This window comes from Ostrea edulis, chromosome 2, assembly GCF_947568905.1.
Source record: "Ostrea edulis chromosome 2, xbOstEdul1.1, whole genome shotgun sequence".
NCBI lineage: Eukaryota > Metazoa > Mollusca > Bivalvia > Ostreida > Ostreidae > Ostrea > Ostrea edulis.
The window spans coordinates 52,102,439-52,124,031 of NC_079165.1; the positions used below are offsets into that span (position 1 = coordinate 52,102,439).

The following is a 21,593-nucleotide window of genomic DNA, read 5'->3' on the forward strand; positions in this document are numbered from 1 at the left end:
CTCAATTGCATTCGAGACATTGAACACTGGTTGTATTGTAGGAACAGTGGAATGCGACTCGGCTCCATTTCAATATCAAGTAAAAAGTTCAACACTTCTTCATCTAAATTGCCCTCGTTGACTAAGCTACATTTGTAAAACTTATACGGTACCAATTTTGATGCACCAGATGCGCATTTCGACAAATAATGTCTCTTCAGTGATGCTCAACCGAAATGTTTGAAATCCAAAATAACGATAAACTTGCTAGAGCTATTTTAGGGAAAAGCAGAGTGCCAAAAAGTGGAGTCAAATTCATCTAAGGATAAGAGCTATATATGCATGAGGGAGATAATCCTTAATTTTGAAATGAATTTCTAAATTTTATCACAGCAATTAAATATACATCCGTATTTTCAAGCTAGTAACGAAATACTTAGCTACTGGTCTGTAGAGACCCTCGGGGACTAACAGTCCACTAGCAGAGGCCTCGACCCAGGGGTCATAATGTAAAACTTATACGGTACCAATTTTGATGCACCAGATGCGCATTTCCCGCGTGCTTGGTGCAGATGAACTCCAGACGATATTTGTTTTGACACAGAAATCAAAAAAAAAATTCATCCAATCAGCAGCATTGTTAAGTCATCACTTTCAAAGTTATTAAATGATTTCCCATTTCAAAGAAAATCCTCTTTATTTCTACTAGTCCAGGAATATTATCTTTGATGCAGAAAATGTTAGTCGAAACTTCATTTTAATTATGATCATTTCACAGTGCTCATTTTGACTGTTGGCCTACATCATTTGTACTTGCAATCATATCAAAGAATTATTTTTTTGGTCTCATCTTTGAAAAATGAGAATCAATTCAGTCTAGGCTTCCATCAATGAGGTGAAAATCACTCATATCTCATTAGTATAAAAAAAATCCCATTGTTGCCAAGTATCATTGCATCATATCAACTTGTAGAAAATTTTAATTTTCTCTACAGTTACCACTCACACCATAAATAGTATTCGAAAATCTCAAGGAGGGATTTACCAGTGCATGTCAAGCAATGATGCTGGGATGGCCTACTCAGCAATGGAAGTGGAGGTCAAGGGAGGTCAATCAGTGATTGATAATAAAGTACCTGATATCAAAGGAAATATTTTACCAGGTTTGTTTTCTTTTTATGCCCCCACCATGTATAGTGTTACCCCTTTCGTTCTGTCATTCTATCCTAGTTATTTTCTGTACTATTTTATTGCTAATAGTTGGTATATCTCTTTATATTGATGACTTACATGCTAAATTCAGGTTTCAAACCTGAATTTCAGAATTTGCAAACAGTGCAGCAAAAAATTGAACAAACAATAATCTTCACTTCATACATCTGTTGGCAGCTTGTAAACTTTTCACAATTTCATTTTCTCCAGAACTGTATAGGGCCAATTTCAACCAAACTTGACACAGAGTATCTTTGGGTAAAGTGGATCTAAATTTTTTCAAATGAAGGGCCATTCCAAGGGGAGATAATCAAGAAAAGGCAAAAAATAGGGTGGGGTCATTTAAAATCCAATTTCCAAAAGCCATTTTTCAACAAGTTTGTTCCTACTTAATTTTGATTGGAAGGATTTCCAATTGAAAATTGGGGAAATGCAGTTATGTGTATATATGCAGCAAAATTTTGACCAAGGGGTATTCTTTACTTTATACATCACAGTAATTTTTGCTGATCTTTTCACGGAAATGATATGAATTTTCAACAAAGGACAAAAATTTGCAAAGAGTGCAGCAAAAAATTGAACAAACAATAATCTTCACTTCATACATCACAAAAATCTTCAGTGAAGTATCATTTTGGAAATAATTTTAATTTCACCAAAGCACAAGCTAAATCAGGTGACCTACTACAATTGTTCAGCATCCACTGTGCATTAACAATTGAATATTTTTAAATTTTCTTGATAATTACCATTCCCATTCTTTTGAAATTTAGTATGAAGCATCTTTTGGAATAGGGGGGCATAAATTGTAATATTCAGGGCTCTTGCACCCCAGGGGCCTTAGGGGTGGGGCAAAAACTGTCTATCTTCTCTACAACTGCACATGTGTAAGAAAAACTAAATGCATAGTGATTTTGAGCTGGAAGCCCTCTACCAAAGTTGTAAATTTCATGATCTCTAGGTGGAACCAAACTTGATATATAGTGTTTATGTTTAAAAATAACATCTTCTTTAGTGCTATTGATACTAAATTGAAATTAAGTTAATATTTAGAAAGAGCAGGTTGTCCTTTACCAAAATTGTAAATATTTTCCAAATTATGCTAAAATTGGAGCCCAATATCTTGCTAAAACAAAAACAATAATTGGGGGGGGGGGGAGTCTTGTTACAGCAAGATAGGATAAAAATTAAAAGATTTGATCCATTAATTTTAATATTTACACATGTGTAATTTTCAAGGAAAATGGGGGCCAGTTTTTGTAGCTTGTCCTATCTAGTCCAAATATATAATATATAGGGAAATCATTAAAAATCTTCTGAGAAGAAGAATCACTGCATGGGCCAGAAAAGTTAACATTTACTTGAAAGCTTTCCTGACATAGTGCAGATTCAAATTTGTTAAAATCATGGCCCCCAGGGGTAGGTTGGGTCCACAATAGGGACCAAAGTTTTACATGTGAATATGTATGGAAAATCTTTAGATATGGGCCAAGGTGACTCAGGTGAGTGATGTGCCCCTTGGGCCTCTTGTTTTTAGGTCACCTGAGAAAAACTGCCTAAAATTGACCAATTTTCAAAAATCTTCTTCTTAAGAACCATACACATGTAAGAAAAACTAAATGCATAGTGATTTAGACCAGGAAGGCCTCTACCAAAATTGTAAATTTCATAATCCCTGGGGTAGGGGTTCTGACCCCAGGGTGGGGCCAAACTTACTATATAGTGTTTTCGTGTAAAACACTTGAATAACATCTTCTTTAGTACTATTGATAATTGATACTAAATTGAAACTAAATGGATATTTAGAAATAGCAGGTAGCTAGTCCTTTACCAGAATTGTAAATTTGATGATCCCAGGGGTAGGGGTTTTGGTATCAGGGTGGGGTTAAAATGGTCAGTTATTAAATGTGTGAACAGTAGACATTTTTAACTTGTTGATAATTAGTGTACCAATGCTTTCCAAATTTGGTATGAAGCATCTTTGGGACAAGGGGGACATAAATTGTAAATTTCAGGATTCCTGCACTCCTTGGACCTTTAAGGCAAGGCAAAAACTGCCCAAAATTGACCAATTTTCAAAAATCTTCTTCTCTAGAACTGCACATGTTTAAGCAGGAAGGCTAACTTCTACAAAAATTGTAAATTTCATGATCCCAAGGTAGGGTGTTCTGACCCCAGGGTGGGGCCAAACTTAGTATGTAGTTTGCTGATACTATATAGAATCTAAATGCACACTAAGGAATAGCAGGAAAAGATGTACAAAAAATGGTGAATTTCACAACCCAGGGTTTTGACTCAAGAATGGGTCCAAATTAGTCATATCTTTTAATGTTTTAATGTTGATACACGTATTATGTTATGTGAAGCATTTCATCAGTGTATGCACTTATGAGGGCATTGAAGTTGTAAGAACACATCTTGTTTTATACTTTTGCTGAATGTTAAAATTTAGCTTAGATATTCAGAACAGGAAATTTTTTCTAGATTTCATAGCCCTTGGGAGTAGTGATAATTTTTCATTAGTACTCAGGTGACCGATAAAGCCTGTGGGCCTCTTGTTTTTGCAAATGATGGAAAGTAAATGAAATTCATACTGCAAGTATATAGATCTATCAAATGTCTGTTGAATGGCATCAACATTGATGCTGAGTCATACTCATGTGCTCGTGTATGCACGTGCATAGCTTTTCTTTCATTTTTCAGGTACTAAAATGGCCATAACTTTCGAATTAAAGACTCAAATGAATTGAAATTTTTGTGGTAGATCTATGATATGAATGCCTTATGAAAGGTTCCAACAATAAATCCTCAATTGAATTTACGTGCGTGTGAATGCATGTGCATTATAATTTTTTACGTCCAAATTCAAGCATTCGTCTATAACATTTTTAGAATTGAATGATTTATGCTACAAATATATTTTGAGACTCCCTATTCATTGATGTTTTCAAAATCACTTCCCTGTATGTGCATACACGTGCGCTAAATTCTGAATGGACAATTTTGAAATAGCCATAACTTTCTTAATGAAGCAATCAATAAGAAATTCATACAGTAAGTATATCATTGAATTGTCTATTCAAAGTGGTTCGCACCTGACATTTGGAGTTATGTCAATTTTTTGGGAAGTGTATTTTTTATATTGAAGGAGAATTAGGAAATTAAAAAGAAAATCTGGGGTCGCAACACTTGTTATTGAGCTATAGTGCTCTAAACATGACCTTTTTGCACTTAGAAAATTTATTCAATTAAACTTGATTTTTCTGTTGGTGTCAACACAACATAAGCAACACAAATCAATCATTACATAAAATAGATACATAATCATGTCTTCTAATACTACAGATAAAAAAATAAATTATAATACTAGTAATGGGAATAAATAATGACCTTTTTGCACTTGATATACGAAAAACTTCATGTATTCAAAATTGATAGTTTAAAAGGACATATTAGGAGTAATGTCAATTTTTTAAATTTTACACAATTTTCAAGGTCTGGTCTTACAATTTTAAATGCAACTTATAAAACTGGGGGTTGGAGATCAAATTTTTGAATTATTGGCGAAAATACTGAATTTTTATACAAAATTTCAAGTAAATTAATTTAAAAACTTTTTTAAGAATCGGTGTTCTGTTTGGAAAAATCTATCAACCAAGTTGATAAATTACAACAGTTGAACTAGTTCCAAGTCTCAACTACCTGTATCATAAATCATAAAGCTGAAATACATATTATAGGAGTATAAAAATAGACGATAAATTGGATGAAACAGAAACTAGCTGTGATATCATGCAGAATTAAAACTTTTTGATTAGTGAATCCTTCCGCCACAAAATACAGTCACAGTCAAACCCTTTCAAAATTTGAATTGACACAAAATTTTTCAACTGGATAGGGTTCAGCAATAAATGTGTAATATGTTTGCACCAATGGGATCAATATTGAACCAGTAAATACTTGGTTGTAGCATCCTGCGCAGTTGTACTCAAAAGCTCATGCAGGCACTAACTTCCTTAATAGCATCAACAAAATTGCTGTGTCGTACTAACGTGCGTGTGTATGCATGTGTATATTTTCCAAATTCGTTTCACGTGTACTTTAATGGCCATAACTTTCCAATTCAAGATTCAAATGAATTAAAAAAAATTTACTGTAGGTTGATGTTATGAATGCCTATTGAATGGTGTCAACAAGAATTCCTGAATCAAATTTGTTTGCGCATGAATGCGTGTGCATTTTAAATTTTAATGTCTAAATTAATGCATTGCAGGTCAATACTTAAATGTCTATTAATTATTTCTTTTAGCATGAAATGGAGTAAATGTTAGAAAATAGTTATATATTCAGATGCTTCACAGATTGATGTGATCAAACCTACATGTACTGAAACAAATGACACCACTTGCTAAATGGGGGAATGTTTGTGGAACGGTCCCCATTACAATTAGTACTTCATTAATCCCGTTATAACGCCAACATTTGTACCTCAGCAATTTTGGCATTATATTGGGGGGGAGGGGAGGGGGATGTGTACAGCTGTCATAAGAAATCAAACAAATTTTATCTACTATGCATGGCTTCAATTAATGCTTTTAGGTTTGATAAACACATACAGATGCATTTCATCTCCCATTTAATTGTCACCAAATTAAATGTCTTTTTAAAAAAAACCATGCTATTTGTTGACTGCTTTGATGGTTTTATTTTATCAGTCATTCGCAGTAAAAAGTTCATTTCAGATTCAGTTGTTGATTCTTTTGATTCTAAATATTGTATAAGACATTCAAGTCCCTGCCTGGCTTCTAAGTATGTAGGAACACGCGGAGCTTCATCTTCGCTGTCGTCATCTAACACTTCTGCATTCTCGCTTGAAGTAGAAGTTGCCACCGATATTTCATTGTCAGTAAGTGATTCGGAAGACTCAGCATTATTATCCAAATAAAAAAATTCTCTGATGGTCAACCTCATGTCTGGGTCCAAATCAAATGAGTCTTGAACTTGAGATAAGGAAAGCGCAAGGTCATGATCGTCGACAGGTGTGCTATTTATAGATATATTTTCATCAGTGACTAACCCACTGTGGATCCAACAGTTTCGTGTCTTGCTGGGCTTAACACTTTCCTAGGCTAGGCTAGTTTAAAAAAGCGAATAGCTTCACTGTTTATCCTTTGGTGCAATATTTTTGTCAAAACAATCCACAAAATAGTGTAATTGTAGTTTGCGGTAATGTACTTTGAATGCCTGGATAATCCCAATGTCCAGTGGTTGTAAATGATTCGTAGTGGTAGGGGGAAGAAAATGAATTTTTACGTTTGTTAGTTTCGGAACTGCATGTCCATGATAAGTAACCGTTCGTCGTCTGTCTGTAAACTTTTTACATTTTCGACTTCTTCTCCAGAACCACTAGGCCAAATATAACTAAACTTGGCCAAAAGTATCCTTGGGTGAATGGCTTTCAAGTTTGTCAGAATGAAGGGCCATGCCCCCTTCAAAGGGAAGATAATCACAAAAATGCAAAAATAGGATGGGATCATTTAAAAATCTTCTTCTCAAGAACCACTGGGCCAGAAGAGCTGAAATTTACATGAAAGCTTCCTGACACAGTGCAGATTCAAGTTTGTTAAAATCATGGCCCCTGGGGCTTGGATGGGGCCACAATAGGGGATCAAAGTTTTACATACAAATATATAGGGAAAATTTTTAAAAATCTTCCTCCAAAAAACTACTGGGCCAGGAAAGTGGAAATTTACATGAAAGCTTCCTGACATAGTGCAGATTCAAGTTTGTTAAAATTATGGCCCCCGGGGGTAGGATGAGGCCTTTATAGGAGATCAAAGTTTTACATACAAATATATAGGGAAAATCTTCTCAAAAATAACTGGGCCAGGAAAGTGGAAATTTTTCTGACAGCTTCCTGACATAGTTCAGATTCAAGTTTTTTTAAAATCATGGCTCCTGGGGGTAGGATGGGGCCACAATAGGGGATCAAAGTTTTACATACAAATATATAGGTAAAATCTTCTCAAAAACTACTGGGCCAGGAAAGTGGAATTTTACATGAAAGCTTTCTGACATAGTGCAGATTCAATTTTGTAAAAGTCATGGCCCCCTGGAGTAGGTTGGGGCCACAATAGGGATCAAAGTTTTACATGCAAATATATAGGAAAAATCTTTAGATATGAGCCAAGGTGACTCAGGTGAGCGATGTGGCTCATGGGCCTCTTGTTTCACTATATACTGTTTGTGTTACACACAAGTGCTACAGTAATTCTGTCCTTGGATTTCTTAACACCCTTAGTAGCATCTGCTGTTATCAAAGACCTATCCAGTAAGATTCTATAAAAGAGGCCAGTTTCATCGATATTAAAGATGTTTTTCAATTCATAGTTCGACATTAACTGTCTAGCATTTAAACGTCCGTCAAAAAATGAGATCTGGATTGATTTCCGCACTCTTGCCAAATATAACATGACAGGAAATTCCATGCCTGGTTTTAAACCTATTCAGCCACCCATTTGAATCATTTGATTTTACATGTTACACGCTTTTTCATTGGTTGAAAAATTATTGGAATATTGTATCCAATGGAAAAAAAATAAATGGCCGGAACTACTTTCTATTGCAATTTTAGGGGATTCCTCTGGATGCTTCGTATTTATATATACAGTTAATTCTCGAATTATCGCCACTCAATTCATCGCCATTTTTGTTATAATGCCGCATTTTTCTAAGGACGTTTTTCCTTTTACTTAAAATTCTCGTTAAAACGCCAAATTCGCCATCGCCATTTGCCACGGTATTTTTAGTACAAAAGCCTATATTAAAGTGTTAATTATCTCAATAAACTGCCATGGCTGCACGTGATCATTGATGCGGGAAATTGGTCATTATCGATCTCCGGCGTACACCTGGGCAGAAGGTACCCAGTATTAAATAAACAAGATAATTACTTAATATTAACCGTAGTCTTGTTGTTTTTACCTCATCGAAAAATATTTCAGTTTAGCTATGGCTTCGCCACAAACGAGGTTTCTGTTGACTTTCTAAGAAAACAAGTAAATTATTACATACCACGGAGACCATTTCAAATGTACACAACAGGAAATCTCCAATTATTCTACTGTTTTATGGGAAAAGTCCATAAAATGGAGGACAATGGGTGATATTTTGACTGCAAAGGGTGAAATACTCGTTGATCTTCATCAAGTTAATGACGGCTCACCTACCAGGAAACAGCCATGCATTGCGCTAAATACCGACACTGGACATGGTTTATAAATAACTTGAAACATGCTGTGTATGTGTCTTGTATGTGTATTGATTTGAAATGAAGACTTATTATTGATAGAACTATTTTAGTCATGCTAGAAAATTTGGAAAAATAATTACAAGTTATTATTTTATTAAGTTTGTAAGTAAAGGAAAGATAACTCTTACATATACAAGAAAAGTAACTATTTCTCCCCAAGATGGGGGAAATTCAATTCATCGCCAAATTCATTATAACACCATAAATTCAAAAGAACAAAAGGTGGCGGTTTATTGAGAGTTGACTGTAGATTAGGGAATCCTGAAAAGAAAAACTTAACAGTTCTATCGAACTATATGAATTTATTAAACAAAAACAAACAAATTATATCAAATATAAATAATAATTAATTATACAAAATGAAATAAATATGGCTATTTGAGGAACAACCCCCCCCCCCCCCAAACAACACATGGTTCCGGGCTGAGAGTTAAATGTATTCAACCGGGGATGACAATAGTCCAGTTTGCACCTTGCAACAACTTCCTTCATGTCACAAATCCAGATACACCGCACACTGCCTCAGAGATACTGCAATATCGTAGCCCTTAGCGACTATGGGTTCGAACTCTGGCATAATATGTTTATGAGTGGGCACCAAAACGAGGCTTCCGTACGACGTTACAACAGCTTAGGAATTCACTGATAAAACTCGAAAAACCCTCTGTAACACTCACTTGTCCACCTGGAAGCCATGACAACCCTCAAGAGAACCCTACCTGGCATCCCACATCTTGATTATGCACGTGTCTCAAAGTCGTTTTCTGGGGGTAGACGAAACATCTTCAAATTTTAATTCCCTAGCTCTTTTTCCCAATGTTTCAAGAATATCTTCTGCAGTCCGTCTTTTCACATTAATTTTCCATAATTCCGTAAAATAATTCGAATTTTCTTGCTGTGAATGCTTTGGATTTGCTTCATGAAAGGTGAAGATAACAGTGATCAATCTCGTAACTCCTATTTAAGCAAGAACAAAATAGATAGTTGGACAAACACAGACCCCTGGACACACCAGAGGTGGGATCAGGTGCCTAGAAGGAGTAAGCATCCCCTGTCGACCATTGTATAAATTGATTTCAAGTTTTTGTTTTATATCCAAGATAACACACTTAGATTTCGGTGCGTCCGCCATACTCAGATTTCAAAAACAAGACTACAGATTTGAAGTCAGATAATTATAATTTATGTAACTTATCTGCTCCAAACTTTGATACCTGAAGGACTAATGACGGATAATTGCTTAAAGACCGAGGTTTTCAACCGGTTGGTTTTCCTCGGGTAAGTTAAGTGTGGAGCGGAGCTAATTTTAGGCAGGTGTGAAGCCCTAAGGGAACCCTGCTTGCTTGTGTATACTGTCCGAAATACACAGGATGTTATCTCTGTTGCCTGCATTACCTGTACGTTTTTGTAAGATTGATAAATTCAGTGTAGTCATTTTTCTTGTGCAGGTTAATTAAAAGGTTGATAATTAATCTAATGAATCAAACATTTTAAAGCTCGATAAATTTATTTGTATAAATGAGGACGTTAGCCATTGAAAAATTAGGCAGAATCATAGTTACTGCATAAGTTTTCTTGTTTCCATTTGTCATGACTGCCATTGTCGAATACCCACGGCTGATCTCATCTTCTATACTCATCATGCTAAGTGCAAGACTAGATCAGCATGGGTATCCGACGATGTGTGACTGCCAAACATACAGTTTCCAGTACGAGTTCCTGCGTACTGTGGCGGATTTTCTGGCTATATACTGATCATCATCCCATGCCCCATGATGACTCAACATATTCCAAAATTTTCTTCTGTTTGAATTAGTTTCTCTGGATGCATGGCACATCAGAATTCTCTGGCCACCAAAGTTGTCTGTGTGACTTGTCCATAACGCATGGCCTACAAAAACAGTCAGGACATTTGTATCTTCCAACAATTCCTTCAATTACTGGTCCAGATGATGAATTTGTTCTTCCTCCGGATCCCAATTTTAACCATTGTATGCAAGAAAGAGCCCTTATAGCAGATAATTTCTCTTCCGATTGGTTACATGTATTTTTGTTTCCATGCTTCGAGGAAAAATTACGCTTATAAATTTTCGACTGAGTGTAAACAAGATTTCAATGATATATTTACTCATAATCAATTTTTCTTCATAAACATTAATTGCACGACATTTCCAACAAGATTCAATACTATCTGTTTAGCATTTAGCATAAAATCGAAATCTGTATGAATTATGTTCTAGCAATTAATCCATAATCGTATCTTAGTCCTATCCCTAAGCATAACTTACTATATGCCTATTATAATTGATTTGATGTAATTATATGCTAAATTTACTACTATCATTGTGTGACTATTTCTATAAGAAAAAGCAAAAAAATATTCTATCAAACCTGGGTGTGGTTTTTTTTTTTATATCGAGCTTGTTTACGCAGTAAGCATCAAAAGATTGCATGAATGCCTCGACTGCCAGATAAGGTATACACAAGGACTAGTAACTAAATGTCAATCAATTTCTAGCATCCAATCTGAAGCTTTATTTCACCTGATTAACAAGGGTTCGCAGACCAGGTAAATTTGAAGGTGTTTATTTTCTCGGTCTTTAAACCTATTCACTGAAATTTTCCTACCGTTGATTGGCAATAATTACCTGGGGTGATTATAATGTTAACTGGCTAAATCGTACCTGTAAATACATTTGCGGATGGCGATATGTGGGGGATGGCATTATAACAGGGTTTTACATAGTGAGGAAAACGGGACTTTGAACTTTTTTGGCGATATGCGGGGATGGCATTATAACGGGGGGCAATATAGCTGGGGATCAATGTACTTTACTTTATATTTCAATGCTATGGCATCTTTTACTTGCACCGAAGCCATTTATTGTATAAGAACTTTGAAACGTATTTCAAATTTGGGTAACCTTAACATTGTTGTGTGGATTTCAAAACAGTTTATCTCAGTCATAAATGGACATCATCACTTTGCTTGAATAAAACAACTATATAATATCCTAGATTTAATCTTTGTTGCCAGTGCAACTAGTTTTGTGAACATATAAAAGTATGAAATTATACTTTCTCAGGAGGTGAAATTTCTGGTGGAGTCATGAATGGGAGTAGTGCCAAAACTTCTAGAAACAGAAATAATAGAAAGAAAGGCAAACGAAAGAAGAAGCAGAGGAAGAAGACAAGACGAAAAAATAACAGGAATAGAAATAAAGGGCGACTGCCAAATAATGGTCCAAAAGGTAAATTCTTTTTGATTTCAAAAGGATTTGGCTTTCTCTTAAGGTAGCTCCTTCTTCATGTGACTTATCAATATTAATTGTTGAAAGTGGGAAAACTATTAATTTCCACTCAATATAGTTTAATTTAATTAATAACCAAAGAAAATGTGTATGTTGCCACCTTGCAATTGGTTGTCGTCCTGTGTTGTGCGTTGTACGTTAACAGACATTTTTAACTTCTTCTTGATATTTTGTATTCTTTTCAAATTTGGTATGAAGCATCTTTGGGAGAAGGGGGACACAAATTGTAAATTTCAGGACTCCTGCACCCCAGGGTCCTGAGGGGGGCAAAAACTGCCAAAAATTGACCAATTTTTAAAAATCTTCTCTGCAACTTCATATCTTTAAGAAAACCTAAATGCATAGTGAGATAGAACAGGAAGGCCTCTACCAAAATTGTAAATTTCATGATCACCAGGGTAGAGGTTCTGACTCCAGGGCGAGGACAAACATGGTATTTATAGTGTATATGTGTAAAACATTTAAATAATATCTTCTTTAATGCTATTGATACTAAATTTAAACCAAATAGATATTTAGAAGGAGTAAATGTTTCTTTACCAAAATTGTAAATTCCATGATCCTAGGGGATAAGGGTGGGGCCAAAATTATTATAATGATTATTGTCTTTATCATTTTAAAGCCTTCTTGAAGTTTTCTGATATGGTATATAAAAACTAAAAAATGCATATTGGGAAAAGCAGAAAAGGGTGTACCATAATTGGGAATTTAGCTTCCCCGGGGCTTTAAGTAAACATCTTGTTTTATATTTGTACTTTTGCTGAATATTGAAATTAATTAGCTTAGATATTCAGAATAACTAGGGTAACAGATAAGTAGTTCCTTTTAACCGATCTACACCTTCCGAATGAAAAGTTACATAAGAAATAGTTCCCTTTTTATACAGATCCTACAATGTACCTTTTCACATAGAATAAATACACTGTACACTATTTACCTATTAAGGTAATTCCCCAGACCAAGTCAAATAACGTAAGAAACGTTATTCACGAGTCACAAACGTTATCGCACATTCAACGAACCCGATGGCATTTTGGTGAATTTTGTAGACCGTATTAGGACTGATTGTTTGAAAGCAAACAACAAAAATTTAGAATTAAAAAACAACAACAAAAGAGACGCAATAATACAAACAAGCCGGTTTTATACAAGACAACGCTCGGGAGAGAAAATGCTTATAGTTATAGCCTATACATCGCGAAGTCGCAAACTCTCCATACATATTGCATTATATGACACACAGTCGTTCAGTAATTTCTGTGAGATTTCTGCAAATATTACAGATTATAATGTTAAATCGTGTTGCCAACTTTCAATGTATCTATTGTAGACCATTTCTTTTGTGTGATTTCTGATCATTAATGACGGGTAGAAATATCGAATCTCCTATTCAACAAAATGCAAATTTTTGTGTGCTACATGTACTGACTTTCACATATTTTTGTTATGTTTTCCCTATAATTTATTTAAACCTGAAAGAATATGATTGATGTTGAAATGATCTAAATAAAATATATGCATAATCTAAAGCTATACTGTCATTGTAACCTCCCTTGCAAATTTTTTTTATATTTATTTACATGACAAAAATCACTTTCGAGGCCCTCTGAATCCATAATAAATGTGCATATACTAGGTTCAGTAGTTAAGTGCCTGTGAGATGATATTTGTAAGTTTGAAATCTTAGACCAAGGAGATGTGACTTTGCAAGATCTCAACCATTTCTTATTGGGAGATTTCTGGGATTGTGTCAAAGAATTTTTACAGATGAATATGTAGCTTTAGCTTTGACTTTTCAATGCGCTTTAGCAATTAGAGCTCCCATTAGTAGCAGTGTGAGCCAGTGCTTGCTATTTGCAAGAAAAGTTCTTTCTTGCATGATAAGAGTACAATGCTCCCAAGCATAAATTTTTTTTTGCTATAGAAAGAATAGACTGCATTGCAGCAATTGAAATATATATTCTGACTTCTTTTTCAGTCAAATTAGTTCCACCAAGTGCCCCTGATGTTGTACAGCTGTCAGATACATCAGTGAAATTGAACTGGACTGTCCCTGAAAATGATGGTTTATCAATTACATTCTTTCGAATCCAGTACAGGGCCATCAAGCCCAAGAAAACACAATGGAAGACGGAGGACACGGATGTCAGGGGTGATCAGAGAATGTATGAACTTATTCATCTCAAACAAGGTAAGTTAATGGAGGTGGGGGGGGGGGGGGGGTGGCTAACATTGTTTTGGATGTTTATCATGCATAGCTGTTGTAAAGTTACTGAAATGTGGGAGATTGGCTAACATTGTTTTGGTTGTTTATCATGGATAGCTGTTGTAAAGTTACTGAAATGTGGGGGGTTGGCTAACATTGTTTTGGATGTTTATCACAGATAGTATCTTCACAAGTCAAGGGTTATTGATTTATTACCTTGCACTAAAAACATAAATCCAATTTTCATTTTTGATAAAAAAGTTTATTTGTAGTAATTAAGTGTCGTTAATAACATTTTGCACAACTTCAGTGAAGTATATTTTCATATCAGATGGCACATACAAATTCCGAGTTGCAGCAGTCTACTCCAACAATGACAACAAGCATGGACCAACTTCCAAGAAGTTTACTCTGAAAACAGCCCCACCCTCTGAGCCTCAGGCTCCTGAGGGAGCACCTGTCATTGTAGAGGTCAAACCAGTGGAATTTCAAGACAAACATGGACTCAATGTCAGATGGAATGTAAGTATGAAAGTTTTGATATTAAGGTTTCCTTTTGCAGTTATATCATACATGGAAGTCAACATAGGGCAGAGAGTCATAAATAGTGGATACTAAAATGTTCCAAGGAACATGTATCTCTTATGATGGCATAATTCATCATGGTAAATTACCTTCACACGAGGAAAGTCCTACATCTTTTATAATTTAAGAGATTTTGGGTGTGACAGATTGACATGTAGACATATTACAAAAAAATGATCCTTGAAGAACACAACACATGTTACTAAACTTTTTAGTTTTTCAGCAAAACTAATTCTTTTCACCCCATTATATGTGACGCCATATGCATCCTCAGGTTTGAAAACATTTGTTAGCCATTTCATAACCAGATTAGATTTAATTGACAAAAAAACCAATTATCATGTTAAAGGCTTGTAAATAACCTTGCAGTCAGGTGTTTTGTGCCGTTTAAGGATGTACTTGTTGTCGTTAAAACATTTTTGTTATGCAATCCTTTTTCTTTTTAGGATTTTATATAGGAGAAAGTCCACTTTTAGTGAAAAGGTTACCTGTAGGTGTCTAATAAGTTGACAATTGCTGTCCTTTGTTTTTAAGAATGCATGGACAGATACTGTCTGAATGGACAGATACTGTCCGTTCTTAAAAATAATGGACAGTAATTGTCAACTTATTGGACAGTGCCAGGTAAATCCAATAACTTACTAGACATCTACAGGTAGGCTGAAAATAAGAGAAAGACACTACGTTTGTCAAAAGAGATACAAATTTAATTTTAAATTCCCTACAAGTAAGAATCGACACAGATATCAGAAAAATCACTGAAACACTTGAAACGATATTTCCCCTTAGTAGAATTCTCTGCTTCAACTTTAAGATTCACAATTTTTTAAAATTCCATTGACCATATCATATCGCATCAAAACTTAAATTTGAAAGACATATTTCCATTACTGTATTTGAATTTCGCTGGATCCAGAGGCACATTCCAAAACTTCTTCACAACCCCTTTTTATTTTATTTTCTTTATTAGCATATCCCAATTCTGAATTATTATTTTCGCTTTCATGAATAATTTCATTTCATTTCACGAGATGGGCGTATTGAGTTCTTTTGGCTGGTGTTAATTATTTCCTCATCCAAATATTCGAAAACACAATGCTTTTCAAATCAAAATTTGGCTCCATCACTTTCTCACCTTCCATATCCAGAATATAACACTCATTAAGATAATATTCGCAGTACTTAAATTTTGATTGTGCAATGAAAATGCTCTCCCCATCAGAGGAAGACATGTTGATATGGCTCGATCAGTACTACAGAGTGAGTGAATATAAAACCTGCACCAGAAGACTACTTACCTGACACTGTCCAATAAGTGAACAAAAGAAACAAACTTCTACGCAAGAATGGTTATATTGTCAGACTATTCAAAAATAGCTTTATTCATAATTATAATTGTCAATGGGTTTACCTGAGACTGTCCATTCTTAGAACAAAAGATGTAATGTTTTAAGTAGGATATAAGCCTCAAACTGTCCATTCTGTGAGAGAAAGAACTAATCTCGGCCCTACGGGCCTCGATCAGTTCTTTCTCTTACAGAATGGACAGTTTTTGTCTCATATCCTTTACATAGAAAGGATTTAGACTGATTTTTTTCTTCAATTTTTCAAAGGAAGGTGTGAGAAAAAAGATGTGGATAATTTTTTGTTGGAGCAAGGACTTAATTTACCTTTTAAAAAAAACACCCAGTCACCTTTGTTCTTGCACTTTTTTCAAAAACCACTTGAATAGAGACCCAGATAAACTGCGAAAAAATGGATATATCAAAGCTAAGCACTGCTAGGCCTACAGCATATGCATGTACATTCTGTTCTGGACTGACCTTCACCTTGTAACAGCATCTAACTTAATTGTGCTCCCAGTTCCTACCAACTGGTAGATTTACAAATATTTTAAAGATACAAAATAATTGAACTTTCAAATATAAATGATAAAATATTGTATTTCCTAACTTTGAATTGAATTATAAATTTTCAATGAACTCGTAACATCAAGTACAGTATAACGCCATGCACCCATTTCCTAACAACGTGCAGATCACAATTCAAAAATAATAATAATAAATTGCTTCATCAATATTGTGATTTCCACTTTAAATTTGAGCAAGTTTATTGATTTTATTTCCCCCGAAATGCACCTAGCTGTGACAGCAGGCCTGGGTCTCAACGATGTAGTGTATCATAATTTGTCTAAACCAAAAATAGATAATGATTGCACTGTTTATTTTAGAAAAACAACGTCAATTACAGATGTTTAAAAGAATAGCATTACCAAATAGTGTTTAGACGGCAACCCATATAAACATAATATACTCAAGAACCTCACACGTGTAAGAAAAACTAATTGCATAGTGATGTAGAGCAGAAAAGCCTCTACCATATTGTAAATTTCATAATCCCCGGGGTAGGAGTGGGGCCAAACTTGGTATATAGTGTTTTTAAGGTAGCTCATTACACTAAATTTTTATTTAATGGCTCGTTAAAACACCTTTTATGAAGTATGATTTCACCATCGAAAAAGTGATACAAGCTTTCAAGTATTTTATATGAATTTTTTGTGATTTATCCCGTAATGATAGAAAAAAGGTACTTTGTTTGCAAATAAGATGCTCAAGAAATTTCGCTGTGATTTGATGCATAATATGAATATCTAAGAAAACATGCGTAAACGAATCAGATGAACGTTTTAATTTTTTAAATAAAAGAATATTTATGAAAATTGAAAATGCATGTTATTTGCTAATATTTTTTAAATCTACAGATAAAATCTTCAAAAAAACATGTCAGATATATATATCGGAGAAATATATTTTAAAAAGAATTTGAAATTCTCTAATGGCAATCTAATTATACCCCCCGCAACAAGTTGTGGGGGGGGTATACTGGAATCGGGTTGTCCGTCTGTCCGTCCGTCCGTCTGTAGACGCAATGGTTTCCGGACTCTAAAGCATTATCCTTTCCACCTACCGTCACCATATCATATATATGGACTACCCATGGAATGAAGATGTTCCCTATCGATTTTGGGGTCAAAAGGTCAAAGGTCAAGCGCACTGGACATCGAAGTAGCAATATGGTTTCCAGGCTCTAAAGCGTTATCCTTTCCACCTACAGTCACCATATCATACATATGGACTACCCATGGGATAAAGATGTTCCCTATTGATTTTGGGGTCATAAGGTCAAAGGTCAAGCGCACTGGACATCGAAGTAGCAATATGGTTTCTAGGCTCTAAAGCGTTATCCTTTCCACCTACAGTCACCATATCATACATATGGACTACCCATGGGATGAAAATATTCACTATCGATTTTGGGGTCAAAAGGTCAAAGGTCACGTGCACTGGACATCAAAGTAGCAATATGGTTTCCGGGCTCTAAAGCATTATCCTTTCCACCTACAGTCACCATATCATACATATGGACTACCCATGGGATGAAAATGTTCCCTATCGATTTTGGGGTCAAAAGGTCAAAGGTCAAGCGCACTGGACATCGAAGTAGCAATATGGTTCGGTTTGTCATGCCATTTGTTTTTTACACTCAGAAAAGAGGTAGTTTATACCTATTACCAACACCCTTTGGGAGATTGGGGTAAGCGGGGGGGTATTCTTGGTGAGCATTGCTCACAGTACCTCTTGTTTATTTAGGTTTCAAGTTTTGTAATCACTGTTATATGAATCGGGATAAATGACAAGTATCTCTCTCTCTTAGCTTTGTCATACTTTCAACCACATAATTCTACACGATATTTATCTCCATATATTTGGATAAAGTCAAATACCTTTCCATGTTGCTCAAGAATTATATCAATTTTAGGTTCTGACTTGTTTCCATTGACACTGTATCCAACTCTAACCCCATAAATACTAAGCAAGTTGTAGGTAAAACAGTCTTCTCCTGCTTAATTGGGAGACCTGTCCGCTCTGCCATTGTTATAAACCTATCTAATCCAACCTGACACAGCCTAGCCGGGGAAGGGGAAACAAATAGAATATCGTCAACAATATGTACACAACCTTGTATACCCAATTTATTCTCTGCTATCCAATGCAATTTGTACAGGTCCTTGAATCCTTGAAAAGTCATGGAATTTTAATTTGAAAATTAAAGGCCTTGAAAAGTCATGGAATAGTCCTGGAAAATTATATAAATGGCAAATTATTTTTTATTAGGTGTTAAAATCATCAATCATCGATCTTTTGTTTGTCTCCCGGTGTTGTTTTTCTATGTCAAACTGTTTCTTCCCATTGTAAACAAAGAACCAGTTAATGTTTAGTATGGTTTCCTTTTTAGTACGTAGTTTCCTGCCTGCCTAATTGAAGATTATCACTCTTGCACTAGGTCGTCTAATAGAAGAAAAAAAATAACAAAACATCGTTTTTCTTACGTTACATCTCTACTACACGATACAAAACACAATTTAATAAATCCCATCTTAAAAAACACAACAAAATGACGACATAAAACGCACGCTATATCCAACACTCGTACACTTTTTTTAACCAACGATAAACACGGAGAACAAACGCAATCCACTGTTTAAAAAACAATGCACTAATATTAAGATCACATTTATAACACTAAATGATGGCACTAAAATCACGTGCACATCAAAAAAAGATACCAAGGGATTTTAAAATGTTCACTGAGCTAAATGGCTTGCACAAATCGGCCGATAGCTCTGGGCAGTTTGATCGGCGTATTTATGGACGAAATCTAACAACACTCGAACTATTTTGTCAAATGGTAGCTCCATCCTCCTGTCACTTATCAATATTAATGGTTAAAAGTGGAAAAACTTTATTAATTTCCACTTAATATAGTTTAATTCAATTAATAACCAAAGAAAATGTATATGTTGCCACCTTTTTAAAGATGTCAGACATACAAAAACAGAAGTATATATCAACATTAGAAAACACACATTTTTGTTAAACAGAATAATAAAAATAGATAAAAACTTGTTGAAATGACAAAATTTAAATATCAACAGTTTTAAAAGAACTACTAATTCATAAATATGTATAGATTAATCATGGATATTAGGGAAACCAATGTATAATAGACATTCAGTTGAGGAAATTCCAGCACACAAGTTATTGCCCTTGACAACATTTTTAAAATCATAAATAATTGATTATCTATGGAAAATATAAACTTGTTCACTATTAAGAGTATACCAGATTTTTTATTATATGCAGTGAATAATATTCCTCAAAAAGATATATTTCTATCATGCGCAAAGTTTAATTTATTCAGATTTTTGCAAAAACCTATGACGTCACATGAGGATCGATCAACCTTTATTGAACACTACCTTTTCTCATCTAACTATGTCCAAGCTGTTTCAACTGTGATACGATAAATTTTGTCCTACATGCTATCCGTAAATAGAGTTTTAAAATCGAAAGCAATCACACGATGCTAAACATGCATATGGTTGAGATATTATTATTTCTTTGATCATCAAAATATGAAAAATGAAGAAAATTTTATTGAGTACAATTTCTAAATAAACATCATTTAATTGCCTATCACTGGCTTCGACAAGGGGTATGTGCTAGATCTATCAAAGTGTGATCAGTCAAGCGTCTCTAATCCCCTAACAGACCAGGAAATTTACATGGTGACTGCCTGGGGCAGCCAAGGTGTATGGAGCGCCAAATTAACATAAACTCAAATAATTGAAGATATCTTCAATTATTTGAAGATATCATCAATTCATTTGATGCGCGCAACAATTTAATTAAAGATATCTTCAAATAATTAATGATATCTTCAATTCTGAATTATTGCGCGCATTAAATGAATTGATGATAGCATTAATTCTTCTGCTGAATTGATGCGCGCTTTAATTGAATTAATGATCTCTTCAAATAAATTAATGATATCAACAATTGAATTGATGCGCGCTACAATTCAATTGAAGAGAGCAATAATTGATGTAATGCGCGCATTAAATCAATTGATGAGAGCAATAATTGAATTGATGCGCGCATTAATTCATTTGATGAGAGCAATAATGGATTTAATGTGCGCATTAATTCAATTATTGCTCTCTTCAATTGAATTGATGATATCTTTAATTCATTTGAAGAGAGCAATAATTCTTTTAGAGAGAGCAACTAAATAATTAAAGATATCTTCAATTCAACATATCCACAATTGAATTAATGATCTCTTTAATTGAATTGTTGCTCTCTTTAAAAGAATTGATGCGCGCATTAATTCCTTATACAAAAACATCGTAAATAATTAAAGATATCTTCAATTGAATTAAAGAGATCATCAAATTATTTATACCGAGCTCTAAATCAATTATTGCGAGCAATATTTCTACGAAATTAATGCTCTCATCAATTGAATTGAAGAGAGCAATAATTGAATTAATGCGCGCATCAAATCTATTATTGCTCTCATTAATTCAATTGATGCTCTCATCAATTGAATTGAAGAGAGCAATAATTGAATTAATGCGCGCATTAAATCAATTATTGTTCTCATTAATTCAATTGATGCGTGCATTAATTCAATTGATGAGAGCAATAATTGAATTGAAGCGCGCATTAATTCATTTGATGAGAGCAATAATTGATTTAATGAGCGCATTAATTCAATTAAAGAGAGCAATAATTGAATTGATGATATCTTCAAATAATTGACGATATCTTCAATTATTTGAGTTTATGTTAATTTGGCGCTCCATAAAGGTGTGAATGGCTTATTATTTTGAGAATCCCTATTGAATAAATAGAGGTTTATTACGTTTTTGTTGGAATTTTTACAACGTAATACTGAGTGCTGGCATCTTGGGACAATGTAATAACGAGGTCTATTTATTCTAAGAAAAGGAAAAGCCTAATTGAAGAAATAGAAGAAATGAAAGCTAAGGAAAAAAAGGTGTGAAAAGAACATTAGCACTTTAGAAACATCAGCTGTTGAGTATGCAGAAAGAGAAGGAAAACTCACTTTTATCGCAAAATCA

The 21,593-nt window shown here is 34.4% G+C and overlaps 1 protein-coding gene across 11 annotated transcripts in view; it reads left to right on the forward strand.

The window, feature by feature from the left end:
* Window positions 1-21,593, forward strand: part of LOC125682084 (cell adhesion molecule-related/down-regulated by oncogenes-like) — a 230,502-nt gene that overhangs the window by 160,853 nt on the left and 48,056 nt on the right. For all 11 annotated transcript variants that reach the window (XM_048922483.2, XM_048922482.2, XM_048922479.2 and 8 more), the window contains 4 exons: window positions 975-1,142; window positions 11,590-11,754; window positions 13,793-14,005; window positions 14,352-14,542. In XM_048922483.2, the coding sequence (XP_048778440.1) occupies window positions 975-1,142; window positions 11,590-11,754; window positions 13,793-14,005; window positions 14,352-14,542 (737 nt within the window). The remainder of the gene's footprint in view (window positions 1-974; window positions 1,143-11,589; window positions 11,755-13,792; window positions 14,006-14,351; window positions 14,543-21,593) is intronic.